This window comes from Cricetulus griseus, chromosome 2, assembly GCF_003668045.3.
Source record: "Cricetulus griseus strain 17A/GY chromosome 2, alternate assembly CriGri-PICRH-1.0, whole genome shotgun sequence".
In the NCBI taxonomy this organism is placed as follows: domain Eukaryota; kingdom Metazoa; phylum Chordata; class Mammalia; order Rodentia; family Cricetidae; genus Cricetulus; species Cricetulus griseus.
The window spans coordinates 15,399,983-15,425,594 of NC_048595.1; the positions used below are offsets into that span (position 1 = coordinate 15,399,983).

General features: G+C 51.3%; 1 protein-coding gene across 2 annotated transcripts in view; it reads right to left on the reverse strand.

The window, feature by feature from the left end:
* Positions 1–25,612, reverse strand: part of Ece1 (endothelin converting enzyme 1) — a 98,698-nt gene that overhangs the window by 25,423 nt on the left and 47,663 nt on the right. The window contains exons 1-6 of one of the 2 annotated variants that reach the window (XM_035439498.1): positions 24,882–25,010; positions 17,871–18,012; positions 13,376–13,588; positions 3,760–3,881; positions 1,899–2,045; positions 1,117–1,182 (exon numbers count right to left, since the gene is read on the reverse strand). In XM_035439498.1, the coding sequence (XP_035295389.1) occupies positions 1,117–1,182; positions 1,899–2,045; positions 3,760–3,881; positions 13,376–13,588; positions 17,871–18,012; positions 24,882–25,010 (819 nt within the window). Of the gene's footprint in view, positions 1–1,116; positions 1,183–1,898; positions 2,046–3,759; positions 3,882–13,375; positions 13,589–17,870; positions 18,013–24,881; positions 25,011–25,612 lie in introns of those variants that run through there. The other variant, XM_027399777.2, reaches the window with a different exon arrangement.

The window sequence follows — 25,612 nt, forward strand, 5'->3', positions numbered from 1 at the left end:
CCCTTAGGCTTGAGCTAAAGTGCTTCCGCAGGTCCCAGAGTGGCCCAGGGGCCCAGCTGCCCTGGCTCTATTTCTCTGGGCTCATCCCAGAGTCAATTAAATTTTTATTTTTGTTTAATTTTTCACAGTGTGCGTGTGCGTGTGTGTGTGTGTGTGTGTGTGTGTGCGCGTGTGCGTGTGTGTATGATGTGTTGGAGGCTGCATGCACCATGTTGTGTGTATGGAGGCCAGAGGACAGCTTTTTGGACTCATTTCTCCCTTTCTACCTTTACGTGGCTTCTGGAGATTGAACTCATGTTGCCAGGTTTGTGTGGCAAGCCTCTCTGGCTGCTAAGCCATCTCACTGGCCCAATGAGCCTGCTCTGAGACACCTGCCGATGTCGTGACCCCTGATCTGAGTCAAGCCTCCAAATTACATTGCTTCAGCCATCTCTCCACTAACAGTGTGAGGCTGGGTGATCCATCAGTCAAGTGAGGTTCGCCTCATCTAGACCTTGCGGTCCCTGGGGACCACCTCCCCAGCATCGGCATTGAGCAGGTACAGGTGGAACATGCGTGTGAGCCTCAGGCCAGGCTCCCCCAAGGGTATCAGAGGCACAGAAGGTTCTGGAGGAGCTGGCTCTGAGTGTCCCTGAGTTAAAAGTGAGGTAAAAGTACCACCAGCTTGACAGCAGTGACGCTCACAAAAGTTCTAGTGCCTACAAAAGGTGGTGGCTGTCACCACTGTCCTGTCCTCTTTTTTGTTTTTGTTTTTTGTTTTTTGTTTTTTGTTTTGTTTTGTTTTTTGAGACAGGGTTTCTCTGTGTAGCTTTGGAGCCTATCCTGGCACTCGCTCAGGAGACCAGGCTGGCCTTGAACTCACAGAGATCCGCCTGCCTCTGCCTCCCGAGTGCTGGGATTAAAGGCGCGCGCCACCAATGCCCGGCCACCACTGTCCTCTTTAGAGAAGGATAAATGATGCCCCTGTGCCTGCAATGCCTGACTGTGACGCTGGAGGTTTGGGGACACCCCTCCCCCTCCCCCTGCAACGGCTGCCTGCGAGCCTTCAGGAAACTGAGCCCTCCATAGAAGCCCAGTTGTGCTGTCATGCATACAGGGGCATCTGAGCAAGCTCACCTTCTCATTTTCCGTCTTGTTCAGGTAATAGTCCCTAGAGGGCAAGCCAAGGCCGGACTGGTCCACCTGCAGGAGGACACAGAGTGAGAGGGAAGCTCCTTGCTTGGCTACACCTTCCCTGGGGCAGGTTTCAGCAGGAACAAGAGGAGCTGATAACCATCACTGATACATCCACCTGGGGACTAGGGGTGAGACAGGTACATTCCCACCTATCTGCAGGGACTTGGGTTCTTCTGAAGGGCTAGACAAAAAAACCTCTTTAAACAACGCCTGGCCTAGGCAAAGCACACAATTTCACCAAACACTGTCCATGTAGTTCGAGCCACCCCAAGCTGTGTGATCATGGTGAAGTTACTAAACCTTTCTGATCCTTTGGCTCTTCCTCTAGAAAGTAAAGGAAATGGCAGCTACCCTGCAGAACTGGAATGGAAACTTGTGGAGACAATGGCGATAAAGAACCTTCTGAGAGTTGGGCAGGGAGGAGAGGAGCATTCTAGAGACCTGCCATGGAAGCCTTCTGATTCCATCTTGGCATACCTCATCTCAGATAGGAGTTATTACAGTGCATTTGGTTGACAAGGAAAGTATAGTTCAGAGAGGCTAAGCCACTTGCCTAAGATCACACAGCAAGGGAGTAGTATGGATGGGTCAGGTGAAAGTAGGGAGAGATGGATGCAAATCCATTCCAAGCAGAGCCACAAAGGCCAGGGGCTGAGGCAGGGGAGCAGAGGGTGTCACCAGTTGTGTCCAGGAGTTAATGTCACTTCCTAGGCTCAGCCCACCTGGATCACATTGCTGTTGGAGTTCTTGGAGTCGGCACTGACATAGACAGAGAAGAAGGGTGAGGTGCGGTAGTGGGCTGTGACCACCTGCAGCGTGTCCTGGAAGTTGTCCTTGGCCCAGGGTCCTGTGATATTCCAGCCTCCAAGCTGTGGGGAGAGAGCAGACAGGGGTGGGTGGTGTGTGTGCGCACAGGTGTGTGCCTGCGGTGAGCTGGCGTGAGAACACAGAGTAACATGTTCAGTCCTGGAGCAGTCCATCTTCTGCCCTTTTCTGCAAATGAGCAGGGTGATGCTTGCTGAGGGGTCTGTAAGGGGTCTGTGTCTGTGTGTCTGGGTACTTAGGGCACCATTCATCTTGGGTTTTTATTTTGTTGTTTTTAGGTTCTCTTTTACGGACAGGGTCTCAGCCCTGGCTGTCCTGGAATTCACTATGTAGACCTGGCTGGCCTCGAACTCACAGAGACCCCCTGCCTCCGCTTCCAGAGTGTTGGGATTAAAACCGTGTGATAACACACACGGCCACTTATCCTTAAGTGTGCTAAGAGCACACAAGGCTGTTACTCCCACATGCCTGGGGTGGAGGTCGGTTGAGACTCTGCCATGGAGACAGTTTCCTGAGTCAATGGGCATAGTGACATTAAAACATAATTCCAATGGTGTTTATGGGGAAAAGAATGAGAAGTCACAGTCGTCTTGCCTTAAAAACTGGTAATGAGCGCTTGCTCCACAAGCATGGAAACCCACACTGAAATTTCCAAAATAAAAGCTGGGTACATCATCTTGCAAGCCTATGACCCCAGTGCTGTCAGAAATGGAGGATTGCTGGGGCTTGCTGGCTGTCCCCCCAGCTCCATGTTCAGTGAGGAGACCCTATCTCAGGAGAGGACGGAAGAGAGTGACAAAGCAGGACACCTGATGCCATCCTCTGGCCTCCATGGGTCCAAATAAATACACATGCGTACACACACTCTCTCTACCATTGGTCCCCCTAGCTTGGCACATGCTGGCCCATGGGACCTGTGCAAGAGAGGAGGGACAGATACTGTCCCAGGTTCACCAATCCCGATGCAAGACCTTGCCCAAGGTGAGCTGAGAAGCGAAGTCCATGAGGGCACAGGGGTGGCTGGAAAACAGCCCCAGCCACCTCTGCCTGCACCCGGAAGTTCGGCTAGCTTTGGGCAACGCTCCTTGGAGGCCACCCAAGACTGCAAATGTGCTCAGGGCGGACTGGTTGGGGCGGGAGACTAGCGATGTAGCTTAGCGAGAGAGGACATGTCTCACATGCCCTGTGCTCGATCTCTAGCGCCACAGAAAACCAGGCACAATGGCACATGCCTCAGGAAGTCAAGGCAGCAAGATCAGAAGTTCAAGGACATCGTTGGCTACATAGCAAGCTATGTGACTCTGTTTCAAAAAAAAAAAAAACCTAAAAAGCAAAATGAGTGAAAGACTTAGTAGTAACTTCCTGCAGAGAGCTCTATCTGACTCAAACGACTAGGGTGCAGCTAGAATAGCACACCCCTTTACATCATATACATGGGACCGGAACAGCAACAGAGAGGACAGTTTTGAAAGTCCCCGCCTCCACCTAGACATACACATTCATCTCCCCCCCACCCCACTCCCCCTCCCCCGATGCTGACACACACCCTATAGCATCCACACAGACAGATCCACCCACATGGAGCCATGCACTCACATGCTCAGGCAACCCCAACACCCACAGCAGTCAGACGGGCACCGAGCTCGGGCTGGGTGTGGTAGCTGGAGGTGTGAGGTGGCTGAGAACTGGGGTGGAAGCCAGAGGGCCTGGCAGGAGACTGAGCAGAGGGAGGCAGTGGGTGTCCACCCGAGCACCCACCTTCTCAATCAGTTCCATCAGGGGCTTGGCCCGAAGCTCCTCAATCCTAGTTTCGTTCATGCACGCACGGTAGTATACTTGGGCCTTCCTCTCTGCCTCACTCACGCTGGCTGTGGAATTTTCTAGAATGCCAAGAAATAACAGAGTTGTGTCCTGATCCTCAGCACTCCGGGCTGTCCAAAAGCACCATGATAATTACTGTCCATGGAGGAGAAGCCTTGTCCTAGGGTTCTATATGAGGACCTCTGGGCAGAGCTGATGAGACTAGAGGTACCCCTGAATTTTAGCTGACTGTTATCAAAAGTGTGTCCCGTGTTTCTCCTCTCTGCAAGATGGCCTTACAGACAACTCTCTGGGAAGGCACTGTGTGCTGTGCTGGATAGTTCTGTGTTAACTTGACACAAGCTCAAGTCATCTGAGAGGAGGGGACACTAATTAAGAAAACGCCTCCATAAGATCAGACTGTAGGCAAGCCTGTAGAGCATTTCCTTAATTAGTGATTGATGGGGGAGGGCCCAACCCACTGTGGGTTATGCTATCCCTAGGCAGGTGGTCCTGGGTTCTATAAAAAACCAAACCAAACCAAAACAGGGTGAGCAAGCCATGAGGAGCAAGCCAGTAAGCAGCACCCCTCCACAGCCTCTGTGTCAGCTCCTGCCTCTAGGTTTTGGCCCTATTTGAATTCCTGTCCTGACTTTCTTCAATGATGGGCTACAGTGGAAGTGTAAGCCAAACAGACCCTTTCCTCCCCAACTTGCTTTTGGGCAGTGTTGCATCACAGCAACTGTAACCCTAACTAAGACATGTGCCCACCCAGCAGGATGGCTGGTTCCCCTACCAGACAGCACACGGCCCTGAATCCCTGCCTGAAAGGTGGGCATCTTGCCATGGTTTTCAGATCCCAGATGACCTTGTCTGGGAGAAAGGCAGGAGTTGGATAAGGCTTGAAAGGGTTCATTCATTAGGAACTGACTTCCCACTTTCTCCTGTGAGGGCTAGATATGTTTGCCAGGCTTACAGAGGGTTCAAAGGGTTGTTTTCCACATCCCACCCCGGTGGCCCAGGCTGGGGCTGTATCTCATCCTACTGGGGGCGGGGTGGGCTCAGAGCTTCCTGGACGCCCAAGAGACTCCCTCCTCCTCTCCCCCTCCTCAGCTCCTGTGCTACCTGCCACCTGTTGAAGGCCACATGCCCGCACACGTGTGGCCTGGAAGGTTCCTGTTGCTCCCAGAGTAGTCACACCACTTGGTGCTGCTCAGGCCCTTGAGGGGACTGCTGTGCGCTAGAGCTGCTATGTCTGAGCGAGCACACATGCACACACGTGCACTCATGCACACATGCACTGGAGTCCGGCTTCAGGGTGGCAACTCCGAAATGCCGAGACCATTTTTTCCCCCTTTTACATTAGTCTCTGAAGCCCTTTCTTTGCTTTCTTCCAAGACCTCCCCAGCTCTTTCTCCCCCATGAACCAGTCTCTGGCGGGACCCTACGCCTCCACTCACTGGGCAGACACCATAGGTTCACTCTGGGCCACACACCATGTAACCACTGGGATACCAATGGCAAGGCCCCTGTTTCCCGGGGCTTCTGCACAAAACCCTGTGGAAGCCAGGTACAGCTCCCAGGTCTTCTCAGAGGCTTGCTGATCTGAAGCTTCACTCTAGGCCTTCAGCACACTGGGCACAGCCTGGATGCTGGACACCAGGTTGAGAATGAAGTTTTGCAGACAGACATGGGACCTGCTCCCTGACCCCAGACAGCTCATGATATGGACGAGGGACTGGGATGCACAGAGAAAAGCCTGCAGGGCACAAAGCACTTTAAAGAAAGTGATGGCTCTGGCTTCAAGCTGGGATGACTGAGGTGCCACTGTGCTCAGTTTATCCAGCACTGGGGTTACCCCCAGGGCCCTGCAATGCTGAGCAATGCTGGGCAATACTAGGCAAGCACTCTACCAACTAAGGTACAGTCCCAACTCTAGATGGTGTTCTGTGTGAGCTTAGTCTCAAAGATTAAAGGGAGCTCACAGGGTGGAGGAAGGGCCCTTGAGGGGAGATGCAGGAGAGGGGCACAAAAGGACAAGTCTGTGGAGGAGAGACAGCCCTTTGTCACAGGCAGGTCATGCCATTTCCTGGGAAGTCTTTTTAAAATTTGTGTGCATTGGTCTTTTGTCTGCATGTATGTCCGTATGAGGGTGTCTGGTCTCCTGGAACTGGAGTTATAGACAGTAACTGCCATGTGGGTGCTGGGAATTGAACCTGGGTCCTCTGGAAGAGCAGCCAGTGAGTGCTCTTAACTGTTGAGCTGTCTCTCTAGCTCCCCCTGGGAAATCTTAATCAGCGATGGCATCTCTCACCTCCAGAGTCCCCATCCTCACCAGAAATGGCACCAAAGCTGTCACTGATCAGTGGGTCCCGAGGGAAGGATGGGATGAAGCCTCTAGTAGAGGGAGCTTGGAAACACAAGAGCCAGAGTCTCAGGCTTGAGAGCAGAGCAGGGATGGGAAGGGGGAGTGCCCCACACCCCAGGGCCTCATCTCCATGGCAACGCTCCCACCAGCTCAGCTCTTAGAAGGGAAACAGAAGTGCCAGGTGCTGGCCAGGCCCCAGAAGCTTTCTCTCACCATCCACACCTGGCTCTGGCCAGCATCAGAGGCAGAACTCTGTGCTCAAAAATGAGCCTGGCATCTGATTTCCCCAGGGCTCCAAGGCCACAGAGATAAGAGACCTAAAGAGAAGCTTCCCAGGGACAGCATGGCTGTGCTCATCACAGTGTGTTCTGAGTTCCAGCTGGAGGCCACTGACCGGACACCCCCCACCCCAGCCCGCTCGCCCTGCCAGCACTGGAGGGAGAGAGAATACTTGCTTCACAAACGCCAGGCTTCCCTGACCAAGCTGGGTTTCTGTGGCCATGCTCAAGGCTCTCCCGTAGCTAATCATTTGGTTTCCAGGGTTGGCAGATGCTAGGCTAGGTGTAAAGGATGCATGGGCAGTGGGGAGACAGCCACCAAGCAGTGACAAGAGCATCTAACTGCATACTGGGATAGGGGCTGCATCCAGCCTGTGTCTGCCTCATGTCCTGTATCAGTCATCTTTGTGTCCCTGGGACCAGGCACACAGTAGGCCCTCGGCCACATGTGCTACAAGAACAGAGCTCAGTGTTCATGTAGAAAAAAGCAGAACATCATATCTGGGAGAGAAGGGTGGTAAGTGACGGGCTCTCTAGCAGGCCCAAGCATGGCAAACATGGCGCTGGCAGGTGTTACTCACCCCCACTTCCCTCTCTTTTGCCAAACAGTTAGATTATACTCCTAAAGCTAGCCCTCAAGGTCTATTCCCTTATTTGGCCACCGACCCCTTCCTGAGACTAAACACCAAGGCCCAGCCTTCAAACTTCATTATTTGGCTACAATGGCTGACCTGTCCAATCAGGAATTACCAACTCTCCCTAGCACAGACTTCCCTTTCTCTCCTTAAAACTCACTCCTGCAACAACAACAAAATGAAAACAAAAGAAACAAACCAAAAAAACAAAAAAAACCATCTGCTGCTGCTCCTTGCTGCCCGCCTTTATCTAATCTAGAGGCAGTGCCCCCAGTGCCCCCACCGCTTGCCCCTCCTGGGTAATAAATTCCCTTTGTGCTGAGAACCTGGTGTCTGGGTGTACCCTGTACCAACTCCAAGGGACAACCCATCCCCTACAATAAGGCCAGTTCCAGGCTGAGATCTATAAGGAGAGGAAGGTAGGCAGGACGGGCAGGCCTAATGGGGGATGGGTATTCATATCTCTGCCAGGTGTGTCTCACTGTGCGCCAGCCAGTGTTGACCTGGGGGTGGAGGCAGAAACTCAGGGACAGCCTGTGGCTCACCAGCCTCCTCTTCTCCTCCTCATTTGGGAGCAGCTACTACCTTTCATGCTCCAGAGGGACCTGAACTGAATCAAGTTAGCCATACAGAACTGGGGAATTGGCTCTGTTGGTAAAGTGTTGCTATGCGAGCATGAGGACCTGAGTTCAGATCCCCAACACCCACCTAAGAGCTGGGTCCAGCTGCACACACTTGTAACCCCAATGCTGGAGGGCAGGGGTGGGGGCATGGAGACAAGTGGATCCCTGAAGCTCACTGGCTAGCCAATCTAGCTGAATCAGTGAGCTCCAGGCTCAGTGAGAAATCCTGTCAAAAAAAAAAAAAGAGTAGAGAGAAGTTGATGAAAACATCTGCCCTTGCCCTCTGGCCTCCAAATGCACACTGACACACAGGAACACACCTGTGGGGGAGCACAAAGGATGGCTGCATGAGAGGTGCTTCCATAGACCAGGTGAACAAAGACAGGTCTTGGGCCGGAGGGTGGCAGAGGAGAGGCAGGAAGCACTTTGGGACGTGAAGGAAAGAGCTGCGCACTGGGCTCGGCTTCTTCAGCAGCTGCTACTACTGACTGGAATGTAAAGGCCAGGAGAAAACTCGGAAGAAAACGAGACCTCCAGGGCTCCAGTGGTGTGGAAATTGTTTAGCGGCATGGGACCAGACAACAGAGTTTCCAATTGCCTAGTTACTTCCTCCCAGGGACCCCCATGTTCCAGAAACTTCTACAGCCACTTCCCCAAAGTTCAAGAGAGGAGAGACAGCACACTGGTTAATCGGCCCTCTTTTTCCTCTGGGAGTTTTTCTTGGATCCCTTTCTCACATGCTGCTGGGGTTAGGAAGCAAACGCCCAGCAGCAGGGGGCTGAGATGGGCTGCAGTAACAGGGGGCCTGGGAATTCCACGGTCTCCCTGGCTGCCACGGCATTGTCTGGGTAGAAGTATGTGGGGCCTGGAGTCTCCGTTAGGGCAAGGCCAGTGTTTGTTTTAGATAAAACCACAGACTCAGTTCAGACAGCTCCAGGCCTCAAGAACTCCACACTAGTGGGAGAAGAGGGGCTGATAAGGAGGAGGCCAGCTCTTTATGACAATAGCATCCATACTTCCTGGTGCCGAGTGCAGGCTGGGCCAGGTCAGGCCTGTGTCTCATCATCACAGAGGGATGGATGAGGTGTTATCAGCCAAAGAGAAGGAAAAAGAGGCCGGGAAGGTGAAGGAGCCCGTTGACAAAGGCAAATCGACTAATGAGCCTGCTGGAATTTGAACCCAGGCATTCTTAAGCCTCCCTGAGAAAACTGTTTCTCTGCAGGTGGGTGTGGCCATGTGTGCAACTAGTCATAACACTCCCCACAAGTGGCTCTTACTTGGATCACACCTAATCTATAGGTAAGTGATTGGGGAAACTAGTCCTAGGTCACATAAGTAAGTGGCTGAGGCCAGGAGTGGAGTCCCTCTGCTTGTTCCTTCTTGCCAGTCAGTATGCTGAAAAAAACCAGGCCAGGAGACAGCCCCCCACTCCCACCACCCCCTTCCCTGGGAAGTCCTGCACCCACCTCCCTGCCTGAATTATCAAATCCACGAAAAGCAATCTACAGTGAAAGTACTCCAACTGCTGCAGGCACTATACCAGGGAAAGCCTTTGTAAGGCAAACAGAGGACAGGAAGAGGAAGCTGAGACAGTAAATATCGTGAAAACACAATCAAAATGAAAATGAGATGATATGGGATGATGCAATTCATGGCCAAGTCACCCACACGCACCCATTTCGTGAGACTGGAATGTTCTGTGTTCTCAGAGCCCTGGTATCAGGGACATAAAAAGGAAGGGAGATTGCTATCTCCCCCTACCCCTGCCTCATGCAGCCACCCCCCCCCCCCAGCTCTCATACTAGGGGTGGAACCTGGGGCTTGTGCATGCCAGGCAAGCACTCTCCCCCTGAGCTGCCTCCCTAGCCTCGATAGCTGATTGTTCTTTATGAAATTTGTGCTACCTCAATCATCACAACAAGCTTACGTTAAGTATTTTAAGTATTTATCCTTGTTTTGCTTTTGAGTCTGGGTCTCATATAACTCAGGCTGACGTTGAGCTCAATATATATCAAAGGATGGCCTTGACCTCAATATATAGCAAAGAATAGCCTTGAACTCCTGATCTTCCCATCTCTGCCTCCAGAATGCCAGGATTACAGGAATGCACCACCATGCCCAGTTGTATGTTTCCATCTTATAAGATGCTGTAAATCTGAAAGGTGCATACACGCCAGTGTGGCTCAGGCCCCAGGAGGCCCTTTACTAGAAGACATAACAGGAAAATAGGCTTAAGAGAGTTTAAAGGGCTTAGAGATGACTCAGTGTCCTAGAAACATGAGGATCTAAGTTTGGAATGCCAGCACCCACATAGAAGCTGGGTGTGGCAGCTTAGGCCTATAACCCCAAAGCTGGGGGGATGGAGACAGGTCAATTCCAGGCCTTGCTGGTCAGCCAGTCTAGCATTAACAGTGAGACTAGTTTCAGATGGAGACCCTGCCTCAAAAGCTTAAGGTAGAGGAGCAACTGAGAAAGATAGTTAATGTTGACCTCTGGCCTGCACACAAATGTGCATGGGCAAACACACACACACACACACACACACACACACACACACACACACACACACACCACACACACACACACACACACACACCACACAAGATGGGGAGGGAAATCTCAGTGTGGAAGGGTTTGTGGGGCAGGCTTCTAGATGGTGAAATAATATGAGCTAAGCCCGGCTGGAAAGCCAAAGGCAAGGCCAAGTCTAAGGGCTGATATAAGCCAGTCACAGTAATCCTGGCACTTAGAAGTGAAGACAGGAGGGTGAGAAGCTGAAAATCATCTTTGGCTTCATAGGGAGTGCAAAGCCAGCAGACCTTAAGGAAGAGACCCTAAGGAAGGAAAGCAGGGAGGGAGAAAGGGAGGGAAGGTGGGAGAAAGGGAAGAAGGGAGGAAGGGAGGGGAGGAGGGAGGGAGGGAGGGAAGGGAGGGAGGGAGGCAGGGAGGCAGGGAGGGAGGGAGGGAGGGAGGGAGTGAAAGGTTCAGGCATTATGCTGGCCTGCCCCTGTTACCTGGTGGAATCCACTCAGGCAGAATCCTGGTCAGCCCAAGGTTCCATGGGAACTAAGTCTGCACGCAGGTGCAGAGGACCCCTTTAAAAGATAGGCCCCTGCCCATTTACCCGCTCTGTTTCTCTGTCCCGCTCTCTGTTTCCCCACTCTGTCTCTCTATGGCGACCGGCCATGGCGGTCAGCCATTTACCCTGTTCCTCTTCTTAGTCTCCCCATTCTGCCAGGCCTTATAATAAACTTATAGTCAATATGTCTGTCTCAGCATTTCTCTTTTCTTCTTTTTAAACAAAAGAATAACAGGGAGGACACCGAAGACAGAAGACAGAAGACAGGGCCTATCAAGGCTACACTTGGAATTCATGTTACCATCTGTGCTGTTGGGCGGGCAGAGTCCTCACTGATACTCCAAGTGCCCCACTTTATCTCCCTACCTACCTGAGAGCCCCCACAGGCTACCTCTGGAGGTGCTGAGCACCTGCTGTGTTCCACTGCCTGCCAGCTCTTAGCTCCTGAGGCCTGCTGGCTGACCCTTTATCTTAGCTGAAACTGGCTGAAGGCCTGTACCTCCATGGATGCATGGTGAAAAACCAATTAAAAACTTAGCTCCTTGAGATACACCTAGTACCACCTTCCCTGACAGCTGGCCTGCATCATGCTGAGACATTAAGATAGTCTAGGATTTTACTGTCCTCTGATCGTTTGCCACACCCTTACCAGTGACCTATGTGAGAGTCCATGCTAGGGAGAAGCCAACTGCTTCCTCTACAGTCATGCAGTTTGCTAGGGAGGCGTCTACTTGGAATTCACACAAAGCCACCAAAGGGGCAGCTGTGTTTTGCTGAGCACTTTAGGGACCAGGCCCCAAGTTCAGTCTCTGAACCGCTGCATGCAAGTCAAAACTCATAGTAACCTTCCCTGTCGGATGGCACTGGGAGTCATGCTTTAGGGAGTTTGGCATAGGAGCAGCCAAGCTGGTCTGTAGGGAGCCTACCTGGCTCAGAACTCTGCAGTGTGGCCCTGATACCACCAGGCCCTGCTGTTCCCTATGCCAAGGTCTTGGCTGGTTGTTACTGCACAGGACAGAGTGGATAGAAGTCATAGCCCAGGGATGGAGGCCACTCCCCATGAACCCTGACAGCTTTGTGAAGTGAGGAACTGAGGGGTCCTGCTAAGAAGCTGCTGGGGACTGGGGGTGAGGGGCTGGGTAGGTCGTCTAGCAACTGTCCTGGTCTGAGGCTGGGGGTGGGAAGGAAGGGTACTGTGTCCTTAACCCACTTGCACCTGAAGGGCTTGGCTGCCTAAAAATCAGCTGTTAAGTTGCTATCATTTCCTATCTCCTGAGATGACTTACGTCGGTCGCGTAGAGAGGATTTGTCCTCTTTTAAGCGGCTACTTCTGTGTCACCTACTCCTCGGTACGTTGAAGAGCTTTAAAAAAACCTGACAAGCTGGCTATGGTGGCTCACACCTGTCATCCCAGCCCTCGGAAAGTGAAGGCAGGAGGACTGCTTCAAATCCAAGGCCAATCTGGACTATATAGGGAGACCTTGTCTCAAAAATCCAACCAACTGCCAAGACACAGTTAAGTATTCATGAACCTAAATTGTGTCACTGACAGATAAATTAATAGATGTTTCACTATCTGGCCCTTCCCCAGCTCTTGGAGTCTCCAGAGAGGGCAGAGGGCAGCAAGAGGAGGGCTGGAAAGGGCTTCCTGAGGTCGGTGTTTGTGGGACTTGCTGGGACTCCTGGTGGGGGCGGGGGGTGTGGGGGGCAGGATCTAATATATTAACCAGGAATACAGCACAAGCAGGACAGACCTGGGGTGGTCTAACCATGGACTCCATGGTCAGAGGGACTTTGAATAGTCAGGTGTCCTTCAAGGCTGATCACCAGCAGCCCAGGTGACTCCATCTATGGAGTGACAAACTCTCTGATAAGTTGTTATTTGTCATACTTTCCTTTCTTTCCTGTTTTTTTTCTTTTTTGAGATAGGCTCTAAAGCCCAGGTTGATCTTTTTGTTTGTTTGTTTGTTTGTTTTCTTTTGTTTCTGTTTTTTTTGAGACAGGGTTTTTCAGTGTAGCCTTGGCTGTCCTGGCACTCTCTCTGTAGACCAGGCTCACACAGACCCTCCTGCCTCTGTCTTCTGAGTTCTGGGATTAAAGGTGTGTACCACCACCTCCCAGCTTGCCCAGGTTGACTTTAATTCAACTTTTGATCTTCCTGCCTCCACCTCCCAAGTGCAGGCATGTACAGATACCACACCAGGTTTCACATGAGCTGAGGACTGACCCGTGGCCTTATGCATGCCAGGCAAACACTACCAACTGAGCTGTACACCCCACCCTCTCTGGCATCACCATTGATCAAAGTATACCATCTGATCTGGAGTGTCTCACCTCTGCTCCTTTCCCTCACAATACTGCAAACTCAGTCATGAATCTAAGCTGTGCCTTGAAAGCTTCGGCTAGAAACTCTGTGTACCCACTCAGTGCCAACTGCCTCACAAATGCTCTCTAGTGCTGCAAACTATAGGGCTACTGATCTCATGTCCCAAATGAAGAAACTAAAGCTCAGAGTTAACCAGCTCACTCGGGCTCACACAGTGAGGGACCTCGCCCTCCTCAGCCCCTTTGGTGGTCCCCCTGATTCTTACCCAGCAGATGCTTGATGATGGCTTGATTGTGTTCCCAGAGGTTGCTGAAGGTCCCCCAGCGTGAATGCCCATCGGGCACCGGGTTGGCCTTGATCCAGCCCCCACAAGCATAGCTGAAGAAGTCCTGGCAGGGGTCTACCGTGGGGTCCATGGAGTTTAGGATGGAGCTGGTCACTGAGACGCAGGCCTCACTCAGACATACTGGGGGTGTTCCTGAGGGTTAAGGATAAAAGGCCAATGAAAGGTGAGTAGCATAGGTGCCCTGGAGCCCTGGGGCCCAGGGGCCATAAGCCCCACCTACCCCTGACCTAGCTGGGTGGCTACTAGATCCCTCATGAGATGCAAACTCAGCAGATTGAGAGTTTCTTGGCACTTAGAATAAACTTCTGTTAGCTTCGTAAACTCCTTTCCGTGGTTTCAAAGAGCTCGGATCTAAGCCGATTTTCTCTCAGCAGCCCTTCCTCCATGAAGACTTCTGATCCTGATGCCAACAAATTCATTTGACTTTTCAATACAATTAACAATGAATACCTTCCAGGCTTGCTCTCCTCTGTCAGTGTGTGAGTGTGAGTGTGTGTGTGTGTGTGTGTGTGTGTGTGTGTGTGTGTGTGTGTGACAGAGAGAGAATATTATACAATGTGCATACATCATACACATGTGTATGTGTATTTACATACCATATATACATACACATTTATGTATACCCACATGAACACACACACACACACACACACACACACACACACACACACACACACACACACAATTAGGGCAGAGAATGTAACTCAGTTAGTAGAATCTTGGGTTCAGACCCCAGTACCACATAGAACAAAGCATGGTGGCACAGTAATCCTAACATTTGGGAGGTAGAGGGAGGAGGATCAGGAGTTCAAAGTCATTCTCAGCTGTAAAGAATTGCAGGAAGCCAGCCTGAGGTGCATGAGACCCTACCTCAAAACAAAAACAAAACAAAATTATTGTGCTATTGGCATCTGAGCTGAAAAGAACCTTCAAGTGTGGAGAATGGAGCCAGGGCCTTTCTTGAGAGCCAAATGCTCTACCACTGAGTCACAGCCCCTGGAGAGCCTTTCTGTGGCAGGCTTGACAGAGTCACTTACCGTAACACTAATCAAATCAGAGTCGCACACCCCAGTTCCTGGCCATGGGGAAGGCCCTTTTATATGGAGAAAGGGAATGTGTGTGTGTGTGTGTGTGTGTGTGTGTGTGTGTGTGTGTGTGTGTGTGTGTATTTTGAAAAGGGCTATTCACCATTATGGCATAACTTCATATTGGGAAAATAGTACCTATTGTTTTCTCTCAGCAAACTGCAGGAAGTCTAGCCTGGCAAATCTTGACTGGAAATACCCAGAAGACAGACACTGAGGGGAGTTGGGTTTGGAAACAACATGAGAAGTTGAGTGGAGGTGGCACACGCCTTTAATCCCAGGGAGGCAGAGGCAGGCAGATCTCTGAGTTTGGACCAGCCTGGTCTACAGAGTGAGTTCCAGGACAGCCAAGGATAAACAGAACAGCCAAGGCTACACAGGGAAACTGTCTTGAAAAACCAAAACAACGATAACAACAACGAAACCCAAACATCCCTGGCCCATCAGGAACTTAAAGTCTATGTGCCTGACTAATGAATGGTTTGGGGGACCCTGTCTGACTGATTGATATTTGGGGCCCTTTCATCTAAGTTCGATGTTCCTTGGAAACCTTCCCAGGCTCTCTTGTGTTGTGTTCCTTCCTGCCTTGGGCACCTGTCATCTGCACATCCTGCCCACCTCCCTAGAAGAGTAGGAACTTGTTCTCACTCATCCCGTCCAGCCTGTGCCTGGCACCCATTGCGGTTCAGTGAGTGTGTGTGGAGTGAACCACTAGCCTACTCAATGAAAGTGTTTGTGACCTGGTCACCTGCTAGAGAGGTGGCTAATATTCCTTTTTTGGGGGGACACACACGATCAGCTGAGAAGGCAGAAACCAGCTCAGATGTAATTTACTTACCTGACAGTACCCGGCCTTCGCACCATCCAAGATGCTTTAATCCCTTAAACACAATGTATTTATTGTGTGAGTGTGTGTGTAAGTGTATGTGTGTGTGTCTAAGTATATGTGTGTGTTAAGTATATGTGAGTGTGATAGTATGTGTGAGTGGGTGTACATATATGTGTGAGTGTGTGTAAGTATGTGTGAGTGTGTATGTATATATGTGTGTGTGTGTGAGTGTGTGTAAGTATATGTGTGAGTGTGTGTGTAAGTGTACTGTGAGATTGTGTGTAACAGAATGTGTGTGGTGGTCAGAGGACAATTTACGGGCATCAGTGCTCTTCTCCTTCTACCATATAGGTTCTGGGGATCGAACTCAGGTCATCAGGCTTGACAGCAAGTGCCTTTGCCCACTTAGCCATCTCTCTGGCCCTCAAGATGCTTTAAAATGCTTACAGAACAGAGCTAGGGAAATAGGTTAGTCTGTAACCCCAGAACCCATGTACAAATGCCAGGAGTGCCGGGCGTTGGTGACACACGCCTTTAATCCCAGCACTCAGGAGGCAGAGGCAGGCGGATCTCTGTAAGTTCGAGGCCAGCCTGGTCTCCAGAGCAAGTGCCAGAATAGGCTCCAAAGCTACACAGAGAAACCCTGTCTCGAAAAAACCAAAAAAAAAAAAAAAAAAAAAAAAAAAAAAGAAAGAAAAAGAAAGAAAAAAGAAAAACCAAATGCCAGGAGTGATGACATACACTTGTAATCCCGATGCAAGCCGGTTGAGCATAACAGGTTGAGTTCCAGGTCAGTAAGAGTCACTATCATGACGGAGGTGAATGGCATTCCTAAGGATGACATCCAAGGGTTGTCATCTGGCCTATTCACACACACACACACACACACACACACACACACACACACACCAAAACCCCAAACAAACAAACAAAAAAACGAACAACAAAAACTTCCCGCTAAAGAGATGACTCAGTGGTTGAGAGAGCACTGGCTGCTCTTCAACAGGATCTGGGTTCAATTCCCAGCACCCACATGGCAGCTCACACCTATCTGTAACTCCAGATCCTAGAGTATCCTATTCTGACCTCTGCAGGCACCAAGCATGCATGAGATGCACAAGCACACAGGCAAAATGCTCAGACAGATAAATAAATAAACATTTTAAAGTATTAAAAAAAAAAAGACCAACATTCCTGGAAGAACCTTGTGTTGGTTTTGCTGCTGTTTGGAAAGGAGGCTTCAGAAGCAGGGAGGTAGGTCAGAATGTCCCCAGGGGCCCAGACGCTGCTTAGAGGTGGAGCTTCCAGAATCTGAGGAGCTGCTTTGCTTGGCCTGGTGTTTGCTCAGATGCGGCCAAAGTCAGGGCCTGCTGATGCTGATGGGTAATGAGGTTCTGCCAAGTCCTGAGGTGGCTGCTGCTTTCTCAGGTGGTACATGGATTTCCAGAGCTTTAGCCCAGCTCCACCCTAAAGCAAGAAGGCCATTCTATCCCAGGTCCAGGCTTGGAGGCAGAGAGAGGAATGGGACAGAGGCAGACACTGGAATCCTCTCCAGGAGCCCACCTGGCAGCAACAACAGCTGTGTGAGGTCTGGGGATCAAACTCAAGCTGTCAGGCTTGGCCTCAAGCACTTTACCCACTGAGCCATCTTGTCAGCCCCCACCTTGCTTCTTATTTTTGAGCTGTTCTTTGGGAGCATTTGTTGAGTCCTGGAGAAACTATTGGGGCTTCTAAGGGGAGCTCCAAGGCAGCATACTTGCTGGGGTCCAGCCTGCTCACCATTTCTGGGCCAAGAGTGGGCAGACAGTGCTGGGCCCACCCTGCCTGGCAGGATGCTCTGAATTGAAGCTAATTCAGGATGGGGTAACTGCAGAAAGAGAAATCTCTACTTTGCACACACTCATACACACACTTCCACAGTAAACAGAAGCCATTACTGTCGTCCTACTGAGACTACAGATGGCAGGCAGTCACGCTTTCACAGCAACAGAGCCAACGCTAACTGAAAAAGTCCTCAGGGACACCAGATACATCATCAGAGTCGTCCCTCAACTGTGCATCCCCTCCCCCATTTAGAGAAGGAAAAAAATGTAAGTTTTAGAAATGAAGGAGCTTGTCCAGCCATTAAGTTGCTGAACCAGGGTGTGAACTCATGTCCTTTTGGTTGTGTTGCTTTGTGGCAGGGTCTAATGTAGTCTAGAAAGGCTTTGAACTTACTAAGTGATCCAGGCTAGCCTTGAAATCCTGATTCACCTGCCTCAGCCAACCAGGGTATTGAGATTATAGACATGAGCCAATGCACCCAAATTTGTCCTTTTGACTTCAAAACCTTCATAGCGCCCATTCCACCCACCTCTTTGTCTGCATCCCGAGCCCCTAGGCATCTCTCTCCTTGGCTTTGGAGGCCAAGCCCAGCTTGAACGAGCTCCCCCACCTTGCACAGAGTGACAGAGTAGAAGGGAGCATGGTTAAGCCCGCCACAAATAACAGATGCACCTACTTTCCCGGTACTGGATGCCCAGGGCTGCCAGGCAGGTCACCAACCCTGCTGCCAGAAGCACCACCAGCACCACCAGCCGCTTCTCCACTGAGGTCCGAGCTGCCCAGCACCTCTGGCCACTCCGGGGGCTTCGGAAGTTCACCTGCAGGGAAGGAGGCGAGAGGGATGGCAAGACTGTGAGCTCAGGACCCCCCTTCCCCAAGAGGAAGGGGCTCTGCTGCAGGCCCAGACCCTGGGGAGGCATCAGGCTGCCCGTCTATCTCAGGGGTGGTCCAGTTCCCATAGAATCTGCCCTAATCCAGGAACAGAACTACCACCCTGGCCAGTAGCTTAGATTTGTTCTCAGACTTCACAACTAGCAGCTCAGCCCAGGAGGGCTTGCGTTTTCTGTGACACCGGTAGATGAAAACAAAACAAAACAAAACAAAACAAACAAAAAACTACAGCTTTCCCAGTTCTCCAGTCAGGAGCTCAAAAAAGAACAGGATGTTTGGCCTTGAAGGCATTCAGAGGGCGGCCAGCTGGGTCCTCCTCAGAGCTCCTCCATCTACAGAGCATGACCCCACCACAGCTCCTGCTCTCTACAAGTGGGGACACATTCGGCCACTAAGCCTTTCTAATCCCATCAGGGCTGCCTTGCTGCTTCTCTTTTTACAAATGAGGAAACTGAGGTTCCAAGTCACTTGTCACATAGCTGATGGGTAGGTCTGAGATTTGAAGTCTTCTGTAGATTATAGAGCCCACCAACGGGCCAGAGACATGGGTCTTAGGAGATGGTGGGGGGAAGACAAGAGGAGACATAGCTCCATTTGGGCAGGTCTTCTAATGGAGGAAAAATGTGCCAGGCCCCCACAGTCTGGCTAAACAGGAAAGGAGGTACAATGAGGGGAAGTCGAGGGTGTGGCAGGCCCTTGGGGGCAGGGGACTCGAGGCGGGACATGCCTGCCAGCAGCACTCAGGGCCCTCAGCCCACACTCTTCTTCACACCCAAAGCCAGCACAGGGGTGGGGGGGGAGGTCTCTTCTGTTCCAAGAGGTACTTCCTGCAAAAGCCAGGAGGGGCATAGACAGGAAGAGTCCCCAGAAGGTGGGGCTGTTCAGTGACATCACCCTGTACAAACAGCTGGGCACCAATTCAAGGGGGAGAACTGGATTCCTTTGCTTACAGTGAAGAGGGGAGGCAGGTGATGAACAGACAGATGGGTGGACATGGAAGGCTTCCTGGAGGAGGTGATATCTGGGTTGGGGGTGGAGACAAGATGGCCAGGGGTGCAAGGCATAGTTCTGAGAAAGAAAAGGAACTTCCTCCAAAGGACTGGCAAGAGATGTCACCATACCTGCCCTTTGGGGTGGCAAGGAGGAGGGAGAAATGCTTACAGGGAACAGAAGAGGAACAGGAATCCTTAAGAGGTTCCCAGCATACCAGGGGATCTAGGGATACCCAACTCTGTCTCACTGAGTCCCCACAGAGCTGTGCAGGGACTGCCCCCAGAGCAGGTCAGAGCCAGAAGGCATCCCACAACTGGCACATGAGATCTGAGATGGGTCACCTTTGGGAAGGGTATCTTGGCCATCCTGGGATACCCCTGGGTGCTAAAAGAGGAAGAGGAACATGGGGACTTCTTATGGAAGAAAAACTGGGATCAAAAACTGTAAAAAGGATGCTGAGAACTGGGATACTCCCTGACTGCCCAGGAGGTGTACACCCCATGGTGGTGGCCAGGTGATGGTGAGGTGGCCAGGAGGTGGGGGGTGGCTGCCTGAGGAGATCCTCTAGGCTTTCTTAAACAGGAAGAGGTAGAGGTTTCTGTCCAGGGTACTCTCACCTGTTCAGAGACAGCCTGGGACACATGCTCTCGTGGACACAACACCCTTTGGCCATCAGTTATCTCACTCAAATTTATCTCGGGTTCTGGTACACAGAGAAGCCCCTAGGGCTTGAGCCAGGTATAGCCTTGCCTGGGGACACTGACATCAATATCCCTTCCCATGGCTGTCCTTCTGCTCCAGGACTCATCCCAGTCTTCCTTCACCATCTCGTGGCCTCTCCTGCCTCACAGTCACGGCTCAGTTAACAGAGCTTAGAGGCAGGGAGACCCCAGTTTAAGAGGCCCCCTCAGCTTGGTGCCACTCTGGGGAGCTGGTGGGACAGACTGTACAGCTTGGAGGGAAGTAGGGAAACTCCACCTCATGGGGACACCAAGATGCTGTGGTGAGGGGAACAAGGAGGCAGCCAGGTGCAAAGACATCAAGGAGGTGAGAGAGAGGGAAAAGGGGAGACGACAGATGCCCTGCCCCCCCCCAAGACAGGCAGGCTGGGACATCATTGCTTCTTGTCAAGCTAAGTGTTTAATCTAAATAGATGGCATCCACTGTGAATTAAATTAGAATTAAGACAGAATTGAATTAAAAAGCCACAGTTCCAAGTAAGAACAGCAAACGGGATTTGAAAATAGGATCATTAACTTTTGTCATGTTTATTGCTTGACTTTCAAGGCTGGGCCAAGCACTTCTAGGTTTTTGGACAAGCCTTGTCTCTGAGGGCAAAGGGAATTTGGAGCAGCTCTTGGGTGTAAGAGTCATTTGGAAGTTCTGGGCTGGGAGCAGCAGAAGCTGGGGCAAATCACAGTATGATGGGTGGGTCTGGGTGGTATTAGGGTACTACTCTGTCCCCTTTCTCTGAGCTCCCAATACATGTGCCCTGAAGAGGATCCCATGAGATGAGGTGATGACATGAGGTGTTTTCATGCTTTCTTTTAGGAACGAGGACATGCCAATCAAAGGAGACCACATTGTGGCCACTTGGAAGGCAGGAGGATTAATTTCCAATAGCTCAATCCATTTTGGGAGAGGTGACTGAGGAATGGCCATTGGCCAAGTAACAGAGCTAATACACTGTGGACTCTCAGCCCGCTGGCCAGCTTAGCATCCTATTTAACATTGTGAGGTAGAGACAGAAAGAGAACAGGAGAGACAGGGATGCCCTTCCAAGAGAGAAGGGGAGGAAGAAGAGGAACACAGAGAGGAAGGAGCTCGAGATGGCAGCAGAGAGGGAGAGACAGGGTGGGAGGGAGAAAGCAGAGGTGTCCAGCCCTGATGTTCCCAGGGTTTGCAGAGCACAGGAACAAAGCCTATTATAAGCAGGGATAAATATTCAGTTACAGAAGTGAGCACCCGCCTCACCTAGGCTTGTAGCAAGAACAAGTTCTGCAGGTGAGGAAAGGTGCCTGCCCTGGGGTCCAGGAGAGGAGCCAGTAGTCCAGGGGTGGGAACTGGGCTAAGCCTGCTTTCAGAGTCTAAGGGCCCCCATCAACCTGGCTTCACGGAGCCAACAGGGGCTGTCTGCCAAAGCTCTGGCAGGGAGCCGACCCCTTACAGAGGCTCAGCGTCATGACGGCTGGCAGGAAGACTAGGCTCTCGGTCGCAGACTCAGCCTTTCAGAGCAGGCAGACCATGACAGCAAGGGGGGGGTGCTGCCTTCATGGGGGGATCACTTTGGGGAAGTTCCTTCCAGTAAAGTTTCCATGAGGTAGACTTCCGGCTGAGGCCCTGAGAGCAGAACTATGAGATCTTCCCAACTCTTGCCCGAATCCCACATGCCATGCTCCTCCATGCCTGACCTTGAAGAGACTGGTGACAGCTTAATAGCTCCTCCTGTGGGAGTAGACTCCAGAAAACAAAACAAAACAAAAAAATCAACCTTTAAGAGGGATCACAGTCTCAGGAAATGTGTGTCTTCCCAGAAGGAATAGGCAGCTCTCCAGCATGACGGAAAGGAGGTCAGCCAGGACCCCAGGGGGTCCAAGGCAGCCTCCGAGCCTGTCTCCCAACTCTAATACTAGCAAGCTGGGGTGAAGTCCCCAGGTGTGACCATGTCAAAATCTAGAACCTGCTGGCCAAGAGCCTTACACTGTAATTGGTGGACAGAGCTGAAGGTCCCTCCCGACAAGGGGGAAGTTGTCTGGAGTCTTAAGTAGGTCTCTCCTTCAAATTATTCTCTAAGGCAGCCCTGTGCAGAGGGCGGAGCATCAGGGTTCTGAGATTTTTGTATCCCAGCTTCCTTTTCTTACTTTGTCCCCCCAGAAGTAAATGGATGCTTTTCAAAGACTTTGGTAGGCTAGCTGTGGCCAGGCCCCCAATGCTGACTGCAAATATAATCTCAACTATTTTCCTTCAAGCTACTGCAATTGGTATTGGTGTGTGTGTGTGTGTGTGTGTGTGTAATGGGGTACCAAGTAGCTGCCATTGACAGAGCAGAGCTTTGGAAGGAAAACGTTATACAGGCACATCAAGGAAGTATCAGGCACAGTAAGGTTCTGTGACAGCTAAATTCATTTTCAGAGCATCAGGCATAATGCTTTAAAAAAATCAATATTGCCTCATTTGAATCTTAGCTCTAAGAGGTGGGTTGCTGATAAATGACCCATCTTGTAAAGAAAGCTGTATGACTGACGTGCTTTTGGGTCCCTAAGGCTCCTGACAGACAGAGCTGCATGGCTTTAAACTTGTGCTTAGAGGGCTGGGACACGGAGCTGAGCAAACAATAAGCCCGGGGTTTGGTCTCCAGGACTGCATACAACTGTAATCCCAGCATTTGGGAGGCAGAAGCAGGTGGATCAGAAGTTCAAGGTCATCCTCAGGGTCACAGTAAGTTCATGGCTGTTCTAAGCTATCTGATACCCTGTCTCAAAAACCATCAACAAAAACAAGAAACAAAACATGAACATACAGGCCAGGTGTGGTAGTGTGATTAGGAGAAAAGTGGGGTGATTTCAAGTTGAAGGCTCAGTTGAGATTCTATCTCAAAAAAGTGTGAGTGTGTGTGTGTGTGTATTCAAATGTAAAATACTAGATTCATTATTTCTAAGTGGAATTAGTTTGCTTCTAAAGCCTCCCTATGTACATGTGCATATTGTTAGGGAATCAAATTCAGGGCCTTAAGCATGATAGGTAAGCTCCCTAGCGTTTATTTATTTATTTATTTATTTATTTTTTCTTGGACAGGATTTCTGTATACCAGGCTGACCTTGAACTCAGAGAGTCATCTGATTCTGCCTCCTGAGTAGTGGGATTAAGGCCATGTGCCCATCTACATTTTATTCTTTTAATCTGTAAGTAAACATGTAGAGCATTTATATTGAATAATAACCCAAGAGACTTAGAACACTAAACTATTAGAAGACTTAAGGTTGCAATATAGCTAGGCCTGGGAGTACATAGTTGTAATCCTAGCACTGGAGGCTGAGGCAGGACGACCTGAAGTGGGGGGGTAGCTTGGGCTATAATGGGGGGGGCAGGAAAGAGGGAGGGGAGGGGAAAAGAAAAGAGATGGATGGCTTTTAGCAGAGAGAGCACTGGCTAGCTTGTATTTGCTCTGGGGAAGTCATGGAGGCTCCAAGCAAGACTTGCAGGGCACTTACAGAAATGCTCCCTAATTTTCAGCCACCTTCCTGTATGTTTCTGCAAGGGAATCAGGAAATACACCTACTCAGGCAGCTTGCTGTGTGGACACCAGGACTGAGGTTCATCCCACACAAGGATGCCTCATGCCTGCCCTGTGTCTCAGCTTTAGCACCTGGGATATGGCTACCATGTGGCTACCTGCCCTCCCCTGTGGGTCACAAAACAGTGATCCTAGCAGCAACACAGGCCACTCCATTTTATCTTGTCCTGTCTTACAGACCATGGCTGAAATAGGTTCTGTGGCTTGCTCAGAGTCTCCAGGGGAGTCAGAATTCACAGAGTTTTCTCAGTGCTCTGGGAGAATCTCACTCAGACAAATGTGCTGTTGGTGTGAAAAGGCTATACACACCTAGGTGGACCGCTGCTATCACAGAATATTATTTTCTTGTGAATTGGGAGATGCTTTCACACTGCTGGTACACTTAGAACTTTCCGTGAAAAGTAAGAGCAAAGGAGACTGAGGGAGAAGAGTGCTGCTTAGCCCACTATGAGGAGTCCGCAGGGAAGAGACCTGAGACAGGTTGGGTTTGACTAGCCCTCTCCAGTTCCTAGCAGAGTGATGTCCTCGGTTTCCCCTAACACAGGTAGAGTAAATAAACCTACAGCTTAGAGAAGTCCTAAGAGTGGGATGCTGCAGGGAGGGAGCCAAATCCCAGTGGGAGGAGGTGCTGGAGAGAAGGAGGAGCCGGGAGTCTCCCAGGGCTTACGTCACTAACCAGAGGAGACCAATGGAGGCCTGGAAGGCTGAGGCTCCACTCCTTCTCTGAGATAAGTTTTGATTAGGTGTCCTTCACAAGGTACCCAAGACTCTTCTCTGTCCCTCCCTTGGCTCACGCAGCAGAAATCCTCCTGGTCCTGCCCTCTTTGGGATGGTTTCTCAAGAACAGGATCCCAGAACTGCCTTGGGTGTTCCTATTCAAAACTCAGCTTACCCACCCAAGTCTAAACCCTATCCGTGTAGAGGGCTTGGCCAGAAAGCGCTGCCCCAGGCAGAGGAGAGGAGAAAGCCTGGGCAATAGGCCTCCTCTCCTGCAAGGCACTGTCAAGTCAAGAGATGTTAAGTCTCTGTGAATTTCCCACGGGGCAGACACTAGAAGGAAGGAACTAGGCTTCCGGAGTAGGCTGGCAAAGGGCAGGGGGGCGGGTGGAAGGGGATGAGGGGATGCACCATTCCTTCCCCCAGTTAATACAGGTAGTCAGAGAGGAACGGAGAGAAATAGAGATAATGTGTCATGGACGGGGTTCCAGGGAGGCCGGACCACCATGCAGAAGCTAAGACAGCGTTAGATTGTTAGGGCTGGGTGCTGGGTCCGTGTAAGCCGGGGCAAGTTCCCCGTCAGTCACCATCACCACCCCCCAGCTGTCCTGTGAAAAGTTCAGGGCAGGAGAGTACTTCTGCATCTGAGTTGTATATCCTGGAGGATCCCGGGAAGGTTGGAACTGTAGGTGGGATGGACCCAGAGCTGCGGGGTACACGACCCACCTCCTTCCCCTCAGGAGCTAAGTGGGGGTGGGGCACCGCTGAACTAGCAAAGGTCAGAGTCCTTACCTGCAAGCCATTGGGGTACACGTCGCCCTCGGAGAGTGAGTCCACCAGGTCCTCTTCATCCAGCGTGGCCCGCTTGTAGGATGACATCTGTAATGCCAAGTGCAGAACGGACTCCCTCAGCGTCTCCATAGCCAAATGGAGAAGCGGGGCCCCGGCGCCCCGCCCCGGCCACCCGAGATCAGCCCACGGATGGACGGCCCTCCCCGCACGCCACACCCGCCTCACCCCCAGAGAGGACAGCGCGGCGGCCAGTGGTGGCCACACGGTCCGCATGCTGTGCCCCACGATGCCCAGTCCCGCTCGGATCCCCTGGTGTCTCCACACGCTGGCTGCCGGGGGCGGGGCCTGCTGGAAAGTGGGTGTGGCCTGTTGGCACATGTCCCTCCCTGGCCTTCCACAGAGAGTTGGGATGGGGACCTCTTTCTTCCCATGCCCAGCCCTCACAGAGGCGTCATTCATAATGGGGTCCACAATGGCAGCGACCAAGAGACAAGGTTAGCAAAGCCTAGCTGGGTCAGGACAGATTCCTTCACCATCAGCCCTTAGGTGAGACAAGGGGTCTTCCATCTAGCTAGAAAGGCTTGCGGGTGTGGAATGGAGGAGGGGTCAGGAATCCCCCCCACATCTCAGTTCCCTTTCCCCTCTAATTCGGGAATTTTAAAGCCAGAGTTCTAAATGAAGTTCATACAATTCTAAGAAAGTCCCCTGACTTGACTGCTGAGTGAATATAG